Raw genomic sequence first — 18,843 nt, 5'->3', positions numbered from 1 at the left:
TATAGGCTATATTGTATATTCAATGCTATTAGCTACTATAATATGATGACTTATTTTGAATGGAATTTTATCTCAATTTATGTCCTATTTGCGTTAAATATGAGTATAAAGGTATTTACAAAAAATAAAACCAAACATACCAAAACTAGCACATACCCGGCCCGACAGCGGCCCGCTAATGACAAGGGGGCAAATGCTCACCGTGCAGCCACTCCCTCCCAAGACGCCACTGATACGAGTTGTACGTAATATTACTTATTAATATTATTGTAAACGTCATCTCGTCATCCGAAAGATAAATATTATGTTACTTAGGTAGCTGAAGTTTTTACTATGGACCACTACAACACATGCATGCGGAGGAAATAAAACACATTTTATGGCTGCGGATACGGAATCGTAAGTTGATAATATCATATTATATAATTATTGTAAAAAATTGTGTGCGTGTAGGATAAAAGGTATTGTTTATAATAACTTATCATAACAATATTGTGTTTATTATATATATATATATATATATATATAATATAATAATATATCGTACGTGTATTATTCTTACTACCTGTGGTTATTGTCTTAAATGTTAGTTTGTAATCACGAAATTCAATCGCGCGGACAAAAATAAATATCATTTTGGAAAATGATCTCGTTATTATTGCTATTATTATTTTTTAGTCGTTAGATCATTTCACGATTTTCACGCATGTATAATTTATATAATTATAGATTCGTAACTGGTTGTAGAATGTGTATTATTGGTGTACGAGTGATTAATAATTGCAAACGAACAGCAGATTTGTCGGTAAAAAAAAAAACACCGGTTTACCGCGAAACTTTGGCCCGGCTGAACGGAGATATATCGTGACAACCGTACTATGGACGTATAGGCGCCGGAAGGATGGAGAGGTGACGGAAGTTCCGACGCAAGGTATATTATAATATATACAGCCGCAATACAATATAATGGCGATAACAATAATGCAATAACAGTAAAGTAACGATATATATCATCGTGTAATACAGAGAGGTATATATTATACGCGTCATATATAGGCGACGGACAATACGCCGGAAAACAATATACAATAATAATAACAGTATTAATAGTATATTATATAACGCGTATACCTTGAGCATACATTATATTATACACGACCGAAAAGAGCCAACACGGGAAACCGGCCATTGTGCACGGGGTTAAGCCGTTACAAGGTCCATTGTGCGCGAGCGCCACCGCCGGACGAGCCACCGCGGTGGGTGGGAGGGCGGCTATCGAGGGGAGGGGACACCTGTCGACCGTATTCGTTTTTCCGCCCGCGGCCGCCATCGTTGTGCCGGGCTATACGTTATCGGTCGTCCCGGAAAACCCGATGAAATTAATAACCGTCCGCCGGTTGCTGCGGTCTTCCCGTCCGGCGTCGAAATCGCGAGAGTCCGATCGGGGGGGGGGGGGCATTGTTGTTATTATATTATATTGTGCTCACACTCCCAGTGACACGGCCGCCGCCGCAGCTATGACAATAAAATAATATTATATATAATATGACTACACACACACACACACACACACAGTACGGGCGCTCATACGTATAGTATACCGCAAATATAATGTATAACGACGTGTACGTTGCAATAATAATATAACGACGTAATACAATCGCGCGGAACAGACGAGGGCGGTATACTCGTACTGTACGCGTATAAATAAAACATGACCGGAACGAGTCGACTGGGTTTCCGTCTATTTGCACAAAGTTCGCCACAGCTCGCCCTCCCCCTGCCCGCGCCGGTACGGTGTACGGTGCAGCACTGTGGTTATATATATACGTTTATATAGTTGTATTATAGGCCACTACCCCGGCGGCGGAGTTGCAACGCGCGTATTATACCACACCCCCGCGCCCGGACCTGCGCCTAGGCGGAGTGTTAGTTTTCCTATATCGTTGCCGCCGACGGAGGCAATCCGGAAGCGACGTGACGTTCACCCCCCCCTCCCCTGCTCACATGCCACCACGGACGAACCTACACGCACGCGGTGCATACACACACACATATTATTCCGCGTACGAATAATAATAATAGTTTAGTCACGGCTGTCGGGTCGCTCTCCACAACGACGTTACATATTTATCCGGGTCCGGCCGCTGCGAACAATTGGGAGTCACATTATTATACGGCCGAGACCCCACTGCAGAAATCGGTTTCCGACAGTGGTTTCGATATTCGGCCGGGCAGATGTGTCCAGGGCCAGGCGTCCAGTGTGCGCATATATAGATATGGTACACCGACGGTTTGATATAATATTGTGTTATTATGTACGCCTTAACGAAGAAAATATGAATTTTGGTATATTATAGGTAGAGCGAGACGTTATCGTACTTAAGATATTATGATGGTATGGTAAGTCGAGACAACTTTACGACGATCCGTGTAAATTTCGACAGTAGTTCGATTTTTGTATTTATAATAACTCGCAGTGAAAATATTTTTAATGATTAATCAGAGTTAAAAATATATACTGAACATAGAAACGTAATATTATTTTAGTTGTAATATGATTTTAAACATCATGAAACGTGTAAACTGAAATTTGAATGTCTAGGAAATATCAAAAACATATTAATACACGAAAGTTTCTAGGTAATGTAAAACGTTTGTTGCAGATAAAAATTTGATTAAACCTATAATATTTTTTAGTTATAGGATATATTTAAATAAATAAATACATTATGAGAAACACTCACTAAGTGATAATAATTAAACGATAATAAGTTGGTAAAGATAAAAGTACAATTTAATATTATATTAAGTATGTATAATATACATACTTATTATCTATATTTTATTGTAGCCATATCATTTTATATTATCTATAGAAAAATAAAATCTTAAATTATAAATTTAAAAAAAGTAAAATATTGAAAACTTTTTTAATTACATAGGAGGTCAGTTGGAAATAGAATAAGTGTATGAAAATCGCTTTCAGCGTCAGACCACATGGATTACTGGATTACATAAACTATGGACATGTATTTTTCAGTTTTCTACATACGAGTATATTATATTATTTGAATGCATAGCCAGATGGTTGTTGTATGTGAAACGCTTTTAAGATATTGCAATATAAAGAAAAATAACTATTCGTATTACAAAAATGTATGTTTATTTTTTTAAGGCACTTTTTCGGTTCGCACTTTATGCAGCAGTAAAAAAGCTCTACAAGTTTCATATTGTATTTATGAATAAAAAAAAATTAAATTAGGGAAACGTATTTCAAACAACAATTTTTATTTAATTTTTTTTTTAACGAATAACCAAGAAGATATTTATTTTTGAGAAAATTATATATAAAAAAAAATATAATTACTCGTTGTATAATTTGTATTCAAATCTAGTCTCTAATAGTATAATCTAATCTATAAGTCTAAATGGAAGTTTATTCAAACTTTGACTAGAACGATATTTTGAAAGAAAAAACTTATAATTATAAGACTTTGGAATGTATAATCCATCAAACCCGTGTAATAAATAATATCGATAATAGTTTGATGAATAAAAACTTTTTCGTGCATTTGTTTGTAACCCAATATTTTGCATTATATAAATTACTGACCAAGGAGAAGTCGAAATTCTTACATCTAAAAAGCTAAAAACTTACGAACATGCGTGTTATGTATGTATATTCGTGTCAGTACGATTATTTTTCTTAGTAAAGCCAATAAATTTGGTCGAAATCCTTCGATGAACGGGCAAAGCGTCCGCCGATCTACACAAGACGGTATATATTATATATATAGTATCGCATTTTACCAAATACAAACGTCCACTTGTCACACGATAAATTTCAACTTTTTTTCCCGCCAAATTGCGTCAAAACTTTTCACTCGTTTTTTATTCTCTCTCGCTACCACCACCACTACCGCCATCCGTGCCGGAGACCATAGGCTACTTTAGCTTATTGTCTGTAGAAAAAGTAGCGGAGTGTGGGATACGCGAAAAAAAAATGATTAAACTCGGTTCGGTGTCAACTATGTACTACAGCTTAATGTATATATACATATATACAGAAGTTGTTTGTATACGTACATATAACCGACTATACAGAGTGACACACACATCCATATATATATATTTATAAAAATATAGTAGTGAGAGAGGTGTACAGCGGGGCTTATAACAATAATAAAAATAAAAAGGGCCACGCCAATATGGCAGTTTGTTGTCGCCAACGGTTCTCTCGTCGAAAAACAAGCCAATTCCATTTTCCAAATTAAATCTCGTCCGATGATATACGGCCGGCTGAGGCGTTGCATATGGCGGCGGGCGACCAATCTGGCTAAAGTGAACTCGAAGCGTACAAAAGCTCCTAAATATACTTACGCAAGCGCTTGCGCGCACACACGCGAATCGTTAATAATTTAATATTATTATCGCACATAATACATAATATTATGATATTATGGCACGATAGAATACTGAATAACTAACAAAACCACTACTTTTGAAATTGAAGTCTGGAACCAAATGAATGCAGCTGGTTGCTGAATGTGTGTTGTTTGAGAAGACGATTGTAAACAGATCCTCTACAATAGTATAATAATAAATTATTATATATTCGTTTGCAAAAAATCTCAGTGACCAAACTCCGCGTAACCGTGATCAATGTCCCAGTAGCGTTATCATCTAACAACTGGATCGTGGAGGAAGAGTCTTCGATCTTTTTTTGCCTAGCGAAAAAATCATTATCATAATTAAGGTAAAATAAAAATTAAGTAAGTACTTAAAAAAGCTTCAATTTTATTATTTTAATACTTATAGTAATAATAGTAATAACTATATTTTTTAACGGATTCTGGTAAAGCTTTTTTATTTATAAAAACGTTGATAGACAAATTATTTATTGGTTAATTAATTATGATCCTTTAAAGTTGAACAAAAACTTAAATGGTTTTAATTGAAAAAATTGAAATAAATTTTATTTACTAGAGCAAAATATTTTTTATAATGTAATTTTATTTACACTTAATCAGTAATCTAATGAAATACAGACAAAAAAAAAATTCAATTTTGGGATAAATGCCTATAAAATAGTTTAGTGAATTACACAACTTATTTTATAATTTTTGGTTAAAATAAAAATAATTAGCTATTTTTGCCCAACACATAATGATAATCTTTAAATTTAATACTGACCTATTATTAAAACTAATAAAAAAAAAAAATGAGTTCTCCTAAACACAAATTTGTTATGTTGTATGTTTGTAAGACAGAGATAACACCGCGCAAGTGTGACGAGGTTCTTTTCGGTTTTTAATTTTTTATCCTATAAATAGATTTAAAAAAAATAGTGAGACCACATCATTATAAAATAATAAATCGTTGACGCGTATATAAAATTTTGAACCTTGCACATACTTTATATTAATCCAATATTATCCGATCTTATACAAATAAATATTGAACACGCCTTTACATCGCATCCTATTATATATTATTATGATGTATTTAATCCTCGATACTCGAGTACTAAAATTTGTTAGTCACGTCGATGACTATGATGATGACATTATTCCGGGTTATATGACTTATGTAGTCAATCCGATTCGGCTTCAGTCGTAAATCAGTATCAATTACTCCTTTTGCACGGCGGCGGCGGTGGTGGTGGCGGTAGACAGCCACCCCAGCATCCATAAATCCGGATTTGGGGTGCGCGGTGTGACGAGGGTTGTAGATGTGTGTACGCGCGTACGTGTATATATAATATAAGGGAACTCAAATTGAATCATACGCTCTGGCTGACTGATGTTCCGTTTATTCAAATGGACCTTTGTGATGGTGTGTGCTATGCCAGTCGTGGTTTATCTGACCCATCAAACATCACCTTCGTCCCCTTTTCATCTGGAAAAAAAATAAAATATCAAGATCACTCGTACGCAAACACTTTTTATATATAAATTATATATACATATTTGTATGTGTATGTGTTGTATCCGGTTGATACGCACACTCATATATATATTTATACGCGATAAAAAAAATCACAGTAAAAATATACAGGATATTACATTATGGTCAGGATTTGGCTGAATCATGATCAAAGTCACTTATATATTCGAATCGGAAACATCTTGGATTGACCTTTTTTTTAAACATTAAATCACTACAAATGTGACGATAAAACCATGATATATATATTATAATAATAATAATAATCCATAAACGTAAGCCGCCTGCTTCTTAGAATTATCGAAATATCGAAAATATAAAAATAATCTGTAAAATACTGTTTAGGTACTGTCCGTTATAGAAAAACGGTTAACACACGTAAACCTCAGCCATACGAGTAAATAATAGGCGAGATAAAGTTTTTACTTTTTCTCAAAGGGAACAAATCATTTTTTATTTTATGTTTTAATGTTGTATAAGTTATTTGTAATGTGGGCTAGTGTTTAGTTGTAAGATACACACTGCAATCCAAATATTCATTTTAAGTATACTGGTACTGTATTGAAAAAATAGGAATTATGTAAGTAAAATATAAATATATTAATGTCTTTATAAATTAATGTTAAATAATTAAAACTATGATAGGTGTTTTGGTTTATTTTTAAGTAATGCATGAAAAAATAAAAACGTTAAAAAGTTCTCAAAAAATGTTTAAATTGTATTAATATTCTTAAATAAAAAATATTAGATTTTTGTAAAAACTTTGATCAATTTTTGTAAGTTATATAAATTATAATAAACAGACAATAATAGTAACTAACAATAAAATAATTTTTTTTTTTTTTTTGATTTGCTCAAATATACATACTTAATATGTATGTTGGTGTAAATATGTGTATTAAACTTTGGTACAGTAAGTATACATTTTGATATTTTTTTCCTGATTTTAAATGTCTTTATTATTTTAAAAATATTTAAAATACACCTTAATTTGTAGAACTTTTATAAAATATAATAAATAAAGTAACACAAATTAATCATTTAGAATTATTTTTCAATATTGATTGTTATTATAGATAAGAATTAAAATGATATATGCATTTGAAATATGAACATACATAAGTACATAACTTTTAAGTGTCCATTAATCAAGTTTTACTGTAGCAGGGGAACAAAAAAATGCTGACTACGAAGTACGAGTATCCGTTAGAAAAAATAACCCAATTTACTTTGGAAAAAATAATATTTAGCAAAATACACATTCTTCCAATTTCTTCTTCATTCATCGAATTTTTAAACTTAACTAGTCGTAATGTTTGTTTTGCCTAAAATAAAATACAAAGGCTTTTTTTTATTAGCTTTTAGTTGATAATATTATGAAAGTAATAATATTAAAGGTTAGCTTGTAAAAAAAAAAAACTATTCCTTTTTATATTTTTTGTTTCTGATGGACATTTTGTATTATATGTCTATTCAAATTTCAAATCATCCGTTTGTCCTCGAATTAGCAAAATATTCAAATTATATTATATATAAGTAAATAAGGAGTAATGATTCACAGTGGAGTAAAGGATCTTTATAAAGTATGAATTAATAACTCAGTTACCTGATCTAGCTATTGTTTGCCGTGACAATGTTATACTTGTTATATTAATATTAAATAAATATTTAAAAAAAGATTCCCTATAATATAGTATTATGTAATTTTTTTTTTTTTTTTATTACACACGGCACATTAAATCTGGTACATCCGTAAAGTCATCACTCAACATTTTGGCATATCCAATAATTCTAATAGCCTAACCGATATCCGAAATATTTGGCTACTATTCAAAATACATACCTGTCACACATGATAGTGTGCTAACGACCACATTTAACGTAACGGGTTTTCGATTCATGTGTTAAGAGATTGTTGGGGACCTCTTCGTCATAAAAGTCATACAGTGGAAATGACGATAGCATGTAAAAAGATTAAAAAGTATTCTTATGTGTGTTGAAATTGGTCCAAAATCGTGGTTTTGAATCGACAAAAAGGGTGTTGTTTTGCAGTAAGCAACATTTACGCACATCGATTGAATTCACTGTTTCTTTTGCTGTTAACACAATAGCACTTGGGCTTAATTCATTCATCATTGTATATATTTGAAGCAATATTTAATTTTTTTTTAATGTTCTTTTTAATGGACAGCAATGTCACTCATATTTATTACCATATTTACTCATTATCATCAATTAATTTTATGAATGACTTAAAATTTAAAATACTTTTATATAAACATTAAATTATATAAATCGAGTCCAATTAGAAATAATTTTACAATTTAATTCATTAAAACAATAATTTGCTACAATATCCTGTGGTGCCTTAGTGAGGGAGACGAATTGGATATCCAATAGTTTCTTTGGTTTATTAAATTTTACTTGATAACATATTTAACTGTAGAAATCTAGAAATGTATGCTTTAAAAATCTGAAGTTTATTTACATGTATTCAACTATTTCTTAGATGTTTATCAAATGTTAATTTTATTACATTAAGTTTATAACTCATTAAAATAATTTACAGTGAATTAATAAATAACATATTACGAGATAAATAAATGCATAAAGGTATAGTTATTAGACATCATGGCAGTTATTTATTTATTATTATTTTTTTGTAATTGTACAATCTGTAAGTAATAATTTTTACAATAAGTACATGTGATTTGAATAGTAAATTCAAAACAATTTAATTTAATAGATACGATAATATAAAATTAAATTTATTATATTGAGGCACTAGTTGTGGGAAAAGAAACCATTCATCGACGGAACTTCGTGGAAAATTATACTTATACGTTATACTGAAAAAACATAAATGACAACACAAATAAAATATAATATGTCGATTTTCTTAAAACTCGTATAAATTACACAATTATTGTTACGGAATATTCGTGTTATATAGTGTTTTCTAAAATGTCAATTTTATCGTACATGGTTATAATGATTGACGATTATGATTGTTGATTTTAATCCATAATATAATTTATGCTTTTAACCATATCATCATAACATAATATAACTAGTATGCATAAGTAATTTTCATGGTGATGGTATTATGTAACTAGTATAGTACTAGACGAATTTATTTTCACGAGTATTATAATTTGCTGTACTTGTATTAATATGAAAATTGTTAACTACTATAAAACCATTAGCTATTTAAAGCGACAGAGAAGTAGTGTGAATTACGTCATTATAATAAGTTAAGAGTGAATTTTTTTAATAAAATTATATTTTTTACAGTTTAATATAGTGGTGTCATGTAGAATTATAATATCCACATAATATGATAAATGTATTGATTTATTGAAGTATGAATGATTCAATAAAACAAATTTGGTTGTTTCATTTGTTATTCAAAAAATGACAAATAAAATTACCAAATTTTTTATTTAAATAAACATTGAGTACAAAAATGTATTTTAACAGTTTTCGTGTTACAATAATTTATATATACACTATAATTTTTATGTAACGACATTTTTTGTTTAACGAAATATTTTTATAAGCCACAACAAAATTAGAATTAAATTTATGTAATTTCTATTTACCTAATAGAACGAATTTTTTTTTGTTTTCCATCGAGACTGTAATATCGAAGTTTCACTGTATGTATATTTAAATTTATAGGTACAGCTAATAAAGTGTTCGCATTTTAGGATGTAAATTGGTACGTAATATAAACTTTTTATAGAATTTAATTATTTTGCAACGATATTTACACAAATGATTCGATTCAATGATATCATAAATATGATATTATGCAATTATATATATACGTAATTAATGTTATTCTATTTTTACATACCTAGATAATATAGATTATAGATACCTACTGTATACATCACAAATATAACATATACATAATAAATAATAATATATAAAATTAATAAAACAAAAATACTATCTGTTTTATTTATTTTATTACAATGTAAATTTTTGTCGATTTAATTTAGATTCTTACAAATGGTAGATGTGAAGTAATTGTCTGTCAACAATGATTTACTTACAGCATTTTATTCATAAATCATTCTAAAAGGCACAGCGAATACCAAATATGTACATAGTAGGTACATATTATTTATATATACAGTTAAAAGCTAAACATTGAGTTTTTTGGTATTTTTATGTTGAATAATCATTCATAATAATTTTTTTTTAATAATAATGCATTTTACTTTGAAATTCAAACTTTATTAATAATAAAGCATCGAATTTAATAACAACGAGTTCAATCGTTAAATAAATCGAGAATAAATTAAAAATTATGGCATATACTATTATAGCCGCTGTGATATTATATTATTATAATTTGTATAACTAAGAAAATATAACGTATGATATTATTTATAGTATTATAATAATATTACACAAAACACATTTATACATATATTCATTTTCATATTGTAAAATTTAACCTTTTGTTTAATGTACATATTTTTTTTTTACAAAATTACTGCTTCAGTGCAACGTTGTCATAATATGTACATAGCTTGTATTGTGTTCATTTGTAATTAAAATGTATAATTTGCTTAATAATAATGATAATAATATTCTGTTTTGTTCCATTGTATGTACCTACAAAGGACAAAAGGTAACATATGAAAATGTACATAAAAATATAAATATATAAGTCAGCATATAATAAGGGTAATAAAGGTATTAATTGCATTATTTATATTCTATATAATATTATATTGCTCCATAGCTGTGTATCACTATATATAACGAAAAAACGTAGCTACTAGTAAGTTTATATTAAATGTTTATATGACACAATATACTGGGTGGTTTTAACTCATTATTTCAAAATGTATTAATATTTTTAAAAACATTTTTAATTTTTTTATCGTAATATTTTTTAAAAGTTTTTACTTTGTTTAAATGAAACCATACCTACATTTTTAATTTCATATTCTTAAGCAGAATATTTTTTGGAGTATACACAACAATCGAATTCGAACGAAGAGTTTATGAGTTATAAGACGTAACCAACTTAAGCGGAGTAGTAGATCAACATTTTACGGAGCATCTCTTTACCTTCCACTCCGCTCAAAATAACTTTAGATACTTATAAATCATAAACTTAAAAATTTAAATTTATCAAAATACTCCGAAAAATATTTGGTTTTAAAATTTGGAATTAAAAATATATGTTGTCATCCAAAAGAAGTAAAAACACTTAAAAAATTATAATGATAATAAATATTAAATAAAATTGCTTTACTTAGACTGTAAATTATATTAATACATTTTGAAATAATAAATTTTGTTTGGTAATAAAATTTCCTTGTTTTTATTTATATAAATCGAAGACAATGTTTGTATGTGTATGTGGTAAGCGATATAGGTATTTTAAACGTTAAATTTTGATGTAAGTATTATTAATATTCGTATGTGATATTTATTACGTGGGTTTTAAAAAATAAAAATATTTGTTTAATAAAATATAAACATAAAACCAAACTATTTTCCACTATTCGTTTCTTATTTACAGTGTGCGCTTCATTCGAGGGTTAATTATTATACAACAAGATTTGGTTGAAAAACTTTTCATGAAAATATATTTTAATTTGAATAACGTCAAATGGGTCATTAAAAATTACAAAATGATTCCAAGATTATTAAATAATCATCCTTACGAATAAAATATTCTATCTACTCTATCTTATGCTAATTTTACATAATATAATTTAATACGTAATCCTTCTGGATAATTACTTGATCTAGTTTTCTCAAATATTTTTAATGTAAATGTTAATTCTGAAACTTTTTCACTTATTTATTTGGACTACAAATTTCACCCTGTATTACAAATTACTTCCTTTTTTTGTCTGTAAATAATTTACATTTTAATGAGATTGTATATTAGGGCTTTTGTAGTTGTGATAATATTATAATATAGTATCATTAAATCTTGTATGGCTTCAACTGACTGGATCTGCGCATTTAAAGATTTATACATTAATATCTAAAATTATTTAATATTATTAATTTATTTACATAGTCATCAAAATATTTATTCTCACCAAAATATCTTTTATAGTTTCCAATACTTACCTACTTTTAAAACAGTTAATTTCGTCCACACAATCGTATGGTGTTTAAAAGCTATTGATTTAATTAAAACTGTTCCCCCCGAATTATACAATTCAGATATGGTATCGAATGTATCTCCACTTATCATATTAGCCGATATTACCATACTTAAAACAGTTAAAACTAGAAACGCTTGATAATAGTAAAAAAATATAAGATTTATGTTATGTTTTTTTAAGAAAATGATTAATGACATAATAATGAAAACTTAACTTAAACGTATGAACATTTTTTTATCATTTTATTTTAGAGAATTTTTTTTTTTTAATGTTAAGAACATTACATACATATATTATACTTATATATTTTTATTTACCGATTATATCACTATTTGTTAGTTTTTTACACTATACGTATATTATATTTAAAATAAACTGTAATTTAAACAACAAAATATTATTGTAAATCCTAGACGTATGCCTGTTTAAATATACAAATAAATGTTAGAAAAAAAGTTACATATTTGTTGGTAGCTTCCTACTAAACTAGGGTTGTTTCATTTCTTTTGAAAATTACAATTACGACTTTAGTTTAATTTAGTTGTGAACATGTACATACTATTATTATATTATAAAGCTTACCATTTTATAGTTTCGAATAACTTTTAACCAAAGTTACATTACATTTGATTTACAGTAGTTACACCAATAATAATGTACGTTTGTTTTGTGGAATTTTCTATATAATATTAGCATTTGAATTGTTATACAAATAAAATTACTTGGAAGTATATTTTCGAAAATTTCGTACTTTTCTGCAGTTGGAGCAATATTATTATTAACATTATTTCGAATACTTAAATAGATACTCTTAGTCGGGTTGAAGAAAGAAAAACGAAAAAAAAAATCGATGGGTAATTTTTTTGTCATCCCTCCGACGTCCTCGGCTACATAGGTATACGAAAATAAATGTACAGTACTACATTTATAATAATATATAATATTATACGCGCGCGGGCTTAAAGTCCGTTCGGTCGACCATAAAATGAATACGAAAATCTGCTCTTCCCCACCGCCCGGACGCGTTCGTTACTATATAATATAATAATATTATCCTTCCGTCGCATTAACACCACCGCCGCGCACGTACACGTAGTTATTTGGACCGGATACGCGCGACGCTGCAAAGGGACAGCGGACGCGGAGCAGTCATCGCCTCCGTCGCCACTCCGCGCAATATTAACCGTATATATATATATATCTAATAATACATATTATTATTATTATTATCATTATGATTATTATGATATGCATACGACTACGGATCTAACGGATAAAAGTTGCGGTAATAATTATATTGCGTTTGTATATGTATATATATCATATTATTATATATTAACTGCAGTCGGTGTGTAGCGCGTCTCTCTGTCGTCACCGTCGTCGTCGCGTCTGTCGCGAGTGTTGCGGCAGCGGCGGTAATCGGTTTACAACACACCGGCGCGCGCGCAAGGATTATAAGGGTGTAAAATGGGTGTGTGGGTCTGTGGGTGTGTACACACACACACGCGCGGAACAACGATAGAGCGGTCGGCAGACGGGCGCCTGGCCATCATATTGTCGCCGTTCCTTCTGTTCGCGTCGGGTCGACGAGCTTTCTATATAATATTATATGTATACCGCTGCGAAATCGCTCGGACGCGTATTTCGATATAATATTACCCACACACACACACACACACATACACACGTGCGCGCGCGGGCGCGTAAACCCATCTCTGTGGGTGTGCGCGCGCGGAGAGCGAGTGTGAAAGAGAGACACACGAAATCGTTATTGTTATCGTCATCCGTTTAAATCGCGGTCGGACGAGGAAGGGGATGACGAGAAGCAGCCGACTTTAAATTATACATATTATTATTATTATTATAATTATTATACACTGGCTGGCTGCGGCGGCGGCAGACGATATTATAAGAGGAGGAGACTCGGTGGAGTATAATATATAATAGTGGCTGTTATGATTATTATTGTTGTTGTTGTTGTTTTGTTTTATACAATATTATTATATATATGCATATACATGTATACACGTTATATTGCATATCGGTCTTATGTATGTATATTTTATAACGCGCGACGATATTGCTCGGTTTTTTTTTTTTAATTCGAATGTGTTCTTTAATCGCGTTCTCCGAAAAATAACGTCTCTTTTACTGTCCGAAGTGCAGTTATGCTGAAACGACATCCGCGTCAATATGATATTCTCTTCTTGAAAATCGCGTTATTCATAATACTCGTTCGCGGCATCGGGACGAGCACTGCGGCAAACAAAAAACATTACGCTCGTAGTAACAATTCGGGAGGACACATATGCATTGCGCGATTAACGATAATATAGTGATACAGTCAGAAATAAGTAATATAATTAGTACGATAACAAGAGTACTATAATAATCGGAAAAACTGCGGACGTCCTTGTATTGGCCATTCTGGTCACAATCAATATTATAACGGGTTGTTTTTTACATATCAAAGAACCAGTGGCATCAAAATGAAATCGAAAAGTTTGAACTTAACGTACTGCTATAATATGCGATTATCGGATACTTGTAAAACGATTTTGTGGAATAGTCATTGTATTAGATCATTATTAACTCTAGGATTTAAATTACATTTTTGGTAGTGTAATTTCTGTTAGAGTTAGTTACGTATAAATGTATAATTAATAAAAATATTAGTAGCGAATTTTAAAAATGCGCACGACATTAAATTATTTGGAATCATAGAATATTTGTAGTTCAACTCGTTCAAGGGTGTCAGCTTATAATGAAAATACCACATTTCAATAAAAATTCAACAGTAAAACGACTTATAATAAATGAACAGTATTTTTAGTTTTGAATAATAAATCACATAATAGTATGACATAACTTATGTGTTATGCTAAATACCTATACTAAAATGTATTAAATTATGCCTACTTTAAATTTAATTGAAATTAAAACTTCTGAGTATTGTGTAATTAAATGTTTTTAAACGAATATAGTAATAGTAACATTATTTTATAAGTAAACGTCATTGAAATTATTGTATGAAATACACAATAGCTTTTCAACTAGAACATACTAATTAATAAACCTTCTAAAATTACTAAAAACTAATAATATGTGACTATAAAATGTAACAAAAATATAAGAATGTTTATTATTAACCATATTTTTTATTTGTTTGTTTTTGTCCAAACAATTATTATAATCTACCTACTATATGGTGTTTTATTTAGTAGATTATTTAATTAACGGACAAAAAAGTATTTGTTTTAGCTATAAATACAATATAATATTAATTTGTTTGATTACATATTGTTTTAATAATGTTATTTTTAAAATGTATAAGTACTAATAATAGTATGTAGGTATATAATTTAAGCTGGCTTATGATTTATGAACATAATATTATGAAAACGTATCGTATAAATGATTTAAATTATCATACTGATAATTGTTTCATGTCATTGAATGCATAATGAAATTTGTAATAATTACGAGAATGGAACACAAGTTAGTCGTCCGGAGTCACATTCAAATGCTAATAGAAGTCCAGTTATCCATATTATAATATTCATGGCGGTCATGTATTTAATGTTCATATATAAATACGAAATACAAAATATGAACAGTTCAATTTATTGAGCAAATACTAAATGTGTAACAATTAACATAGTAATATTGCTTTGATGTATCTGCAATTGATTTGTTGTATAAGCCTCGTTGTGAATGTTAACAAATTAAAATTAATTATTTGATTGTCTACTTTTCCTGTTAAACATACCATTAAACAATTTGAAATTGTTTTTGAATCAATTATTAATGAAAAAAAAAATAAATACACAGTGATTAAAAATTATCATTTTGCTATAGAAATATTTTTAATATTATTGTTATTATTATTCTTATTTAAAAAAAAAAAATTACTTAATGATAGTTTGGGATTATAAGAGTATAAAAATATCATTTAACCAGTATTATTAATTGTTTTATAAGGTAATTATAACTGTGTTTTATATTAATTAGTACCTATACTATATATCATATATACTGTCTCATTGATTTACTGAGTATCATGGTCGTTAATAAATTAAATAAATAAGTAAATAACTTTTATAATGTATAATATATTAATATAGATCAAAATAATTATTCATTATTATACTATCTCTAAATTAAAAAAAAAGAAAAAAAGAGAACCTTAATGAAAAACGTTGGTGAAATTGGATTATGACTGCTAAACACGTATAGATTAAACTTATTAAACCTATATATGTTCTTTTAAGTTGTAATATTTAGTCAAATTAAATAAATATAATTCATTTTTTTAACTCGTTATAGCTTATAATATTATTAAAGGTGTGTTGTATTTCAATGTTTAAATAGAAAACGTTATATTATCATTCCTCAAAAGTACCAAAATACGCATTTAACACACACACACAAATAGAAGAATTGAAATTCTAGTTTTTTTAAATGATTATTGTTTTTTCTATAAAAATTTCTCATCGACCATCAATACATGACTTTTAATTAGTTATAACTTATAGTATTTTTTATTAAATTATGGTTATAAAAGTAAAATAAATTATTATTCATGCATATATACATAATATGAAATTGATTTTCAATTAATATAAAACGATCCAAACTTTTAGGTATGGCTGATAGTACTACAATTAGTAAACGGTTTTTAGAATACTAACGAATAGACGATAAAAAAGGAAGTTAGACTAGAATAAATTGAGAAAATATTACGAAATTGTGTTTAAAAAACAGAGTAATAAGTTATTGGGTTTCCGATAAAGCTTTGAGTTTTAAAAAAAGTTCTAGTAAAGCGGGACTTAGATTATTCTCAGGCATTGAATATGAAGCTGATTCTGGTACTAGAGTTAGTTCTGAACTGGGAATTGAATTAAATAAAGGTACTGAAGACAACACAGGAGAAGATACTTCAGTTGGAGATGAACTTGATAAATATAAATTAATAGCTTGCTGAGTGGGCTGATCAAGATTATGTGTTGATTCTGGTAAATATAATGGGGTAGATATAACAGGAGTAAGAGTTGTGCTGAATGGTTCAGATGTATATAGAATGGGAGTTGAACTATGTACATTCATTGGAGAAGATGTTGTAGGATATGAATTCGTAGACTCTAATGAAGTAGGTGTAGATGATGAAGCTAGAGTAGGATTAGAACTCGGCAAAGTTATTAGGTTATTTATATATGAGGTAGATGGTGTAATACTTGAACGTGGTAACTTCAATAATACAGATTGAGTAAGAACTGTATCCAATAATGGTAACGGAGTCTGTGTAGAAGATAACGCTAACGTAGCAGCTGTACTTGTTAAACGCGATGTTGTGGATTTGGTTGGTTGTTCAGGAGTAGAAGTAGAAATGGGTGAAAGTAATGATGTAGTCGTCGATTGCTGAGTGAGATTTGAATTTGATGAAGATTCTGATGCATAACCATAGGCAGTTGTAGAAATTGAATTCGATAAAGATGACGGAGAAAACAAGCCTGAAAAATTATCGATATTTTGCGATAAATCTGATGAATCAGAATTTATGGAGAGCAATCCATGAGATGGAGAAATTGAGCTGACATGACTTGCATTACTGATCTAAACAAATCATCACACTTAATATTAATTATTTTTTATTATTAATTAAAAATTAAAAGTAGTTATTATAGTGCACCAATATTTGGCAATTTATTTACAAATTTCATAAATGGATCACTTATTATATAAAAAAAATATGTTTACAATGACTCATAGTTATTAAATAAAACAGTTACCTTGAGTTTTTAAAAATAAAAATAAAATTATAGTCTTAAAATTAACTTACTATAATTTACGAGGTTTATTAATATTAATATATTGTACAAATAATAACGTATACATGAATACATACATTACATATTATATAGGTACGGATATTTATAAAAGTTGTGATTGAATTTACGTTATTATTTATAAAAAAAAATAACTATATGACTGATAAAAAATAATGCTTGATAAATTAATTTCAATAGTAGAATGATTTAGCAGCTTTAATCATAATCTCATTTTGACCAATTTTAATGAATTGATTAATTGATTATTATTTATTATACATATTTAAATAAAGAATAATTATAGTACTTTATAATAGCAATAATGAAATTGTTACCTGTGTCTAAAGAAAATATGATAATTAATATTAGAAGTTTTTATAAAAAAAATTAAACATATTATTTTCTAATGATATTCTCCAAATAATTTTTTTTCATATTATATGTCAAATAGGTATATAATGGTAGTTTAACATTTTTTTTAACTCTGCACACAAAATAAAACTAATTTTATTATGTAATTTTGTAGAGATTTATAAATCATTTATATTATATAAATTAATTTGTTTTAATAATATTTCTTACCTTAGTTATCACTTGAAGCATAGCTAGAACCATCAAAATTCTAAAACTTGTCATATTGTGTTATAGTTTCGTCGAAATATCTAATTTGAACGAGTGATGCAAACATTTTTTTAAGGTTTATATACCAAAAATTGTTGGAGATTTGTTATTTATTAAATCACGTTTTTAATTATTTCTTATCATGATATACAAATTAATTTTTATCAAATTTTTATTCATTCGTTATGTACAAAAAATGGATAAATAAATTGCAAGAATACACAATCAGACTTATGTAATAATCGTATGATATTATTCCAACTTCCGAGGTATCACTTTACTGTAATGGTCAATTA

General features: G+C 28.6%; 1 protein-coding gene across 1 annotated transcript; it reads right to left on the bottom strand.

Annotated features, from left to right (window-relative positions):
- Positions 1–16,205: 16,205 nt before the first annotated feature.
- LOC132931738 (mucin-2-like) lies at positions 16,206–18,598 on the bottom strand. The gene is made up of 2 exons (XM_060997699.1): positions 18,509–18,598; positions 16,206–17,711 (listed from the first exon to the last, which is right to left on the bottom strand). The coding sequence occupies exons 1-2, from the start codon at positions 18,560–18,562 to the stop codon at positions 16,872–16,874; spliced, it is 894 nt and encodes a 297-aa protein (XP_060853682.1). The 5' UTR covers positions 18,563–18,598; the 3' UTR covers positions 16,206–16,871.
- Between the last annotated feature and the right edge of the window lie 245 nt (positions 18,599–18,843).

Source organism: Rhopalosiphum padi, chromosome 1 (genome assembly GCF_020882245.1).
Source record: "Rhopalosiphum padi isolate XX-2018 chromosome 1, ASM2088224v1, whole genome shotgun sequence".
NCBI lineage: Eukaryota > Metazoa > Arthropoda > Insecta > Hemiptera > Aphididae > Rhopalosiphum > Rhopalosiphum padi.
Note: the sequence above shows the minus strand (reverse complement) of the source record. Positions and strands in the feature narration are given on the sequence as shown.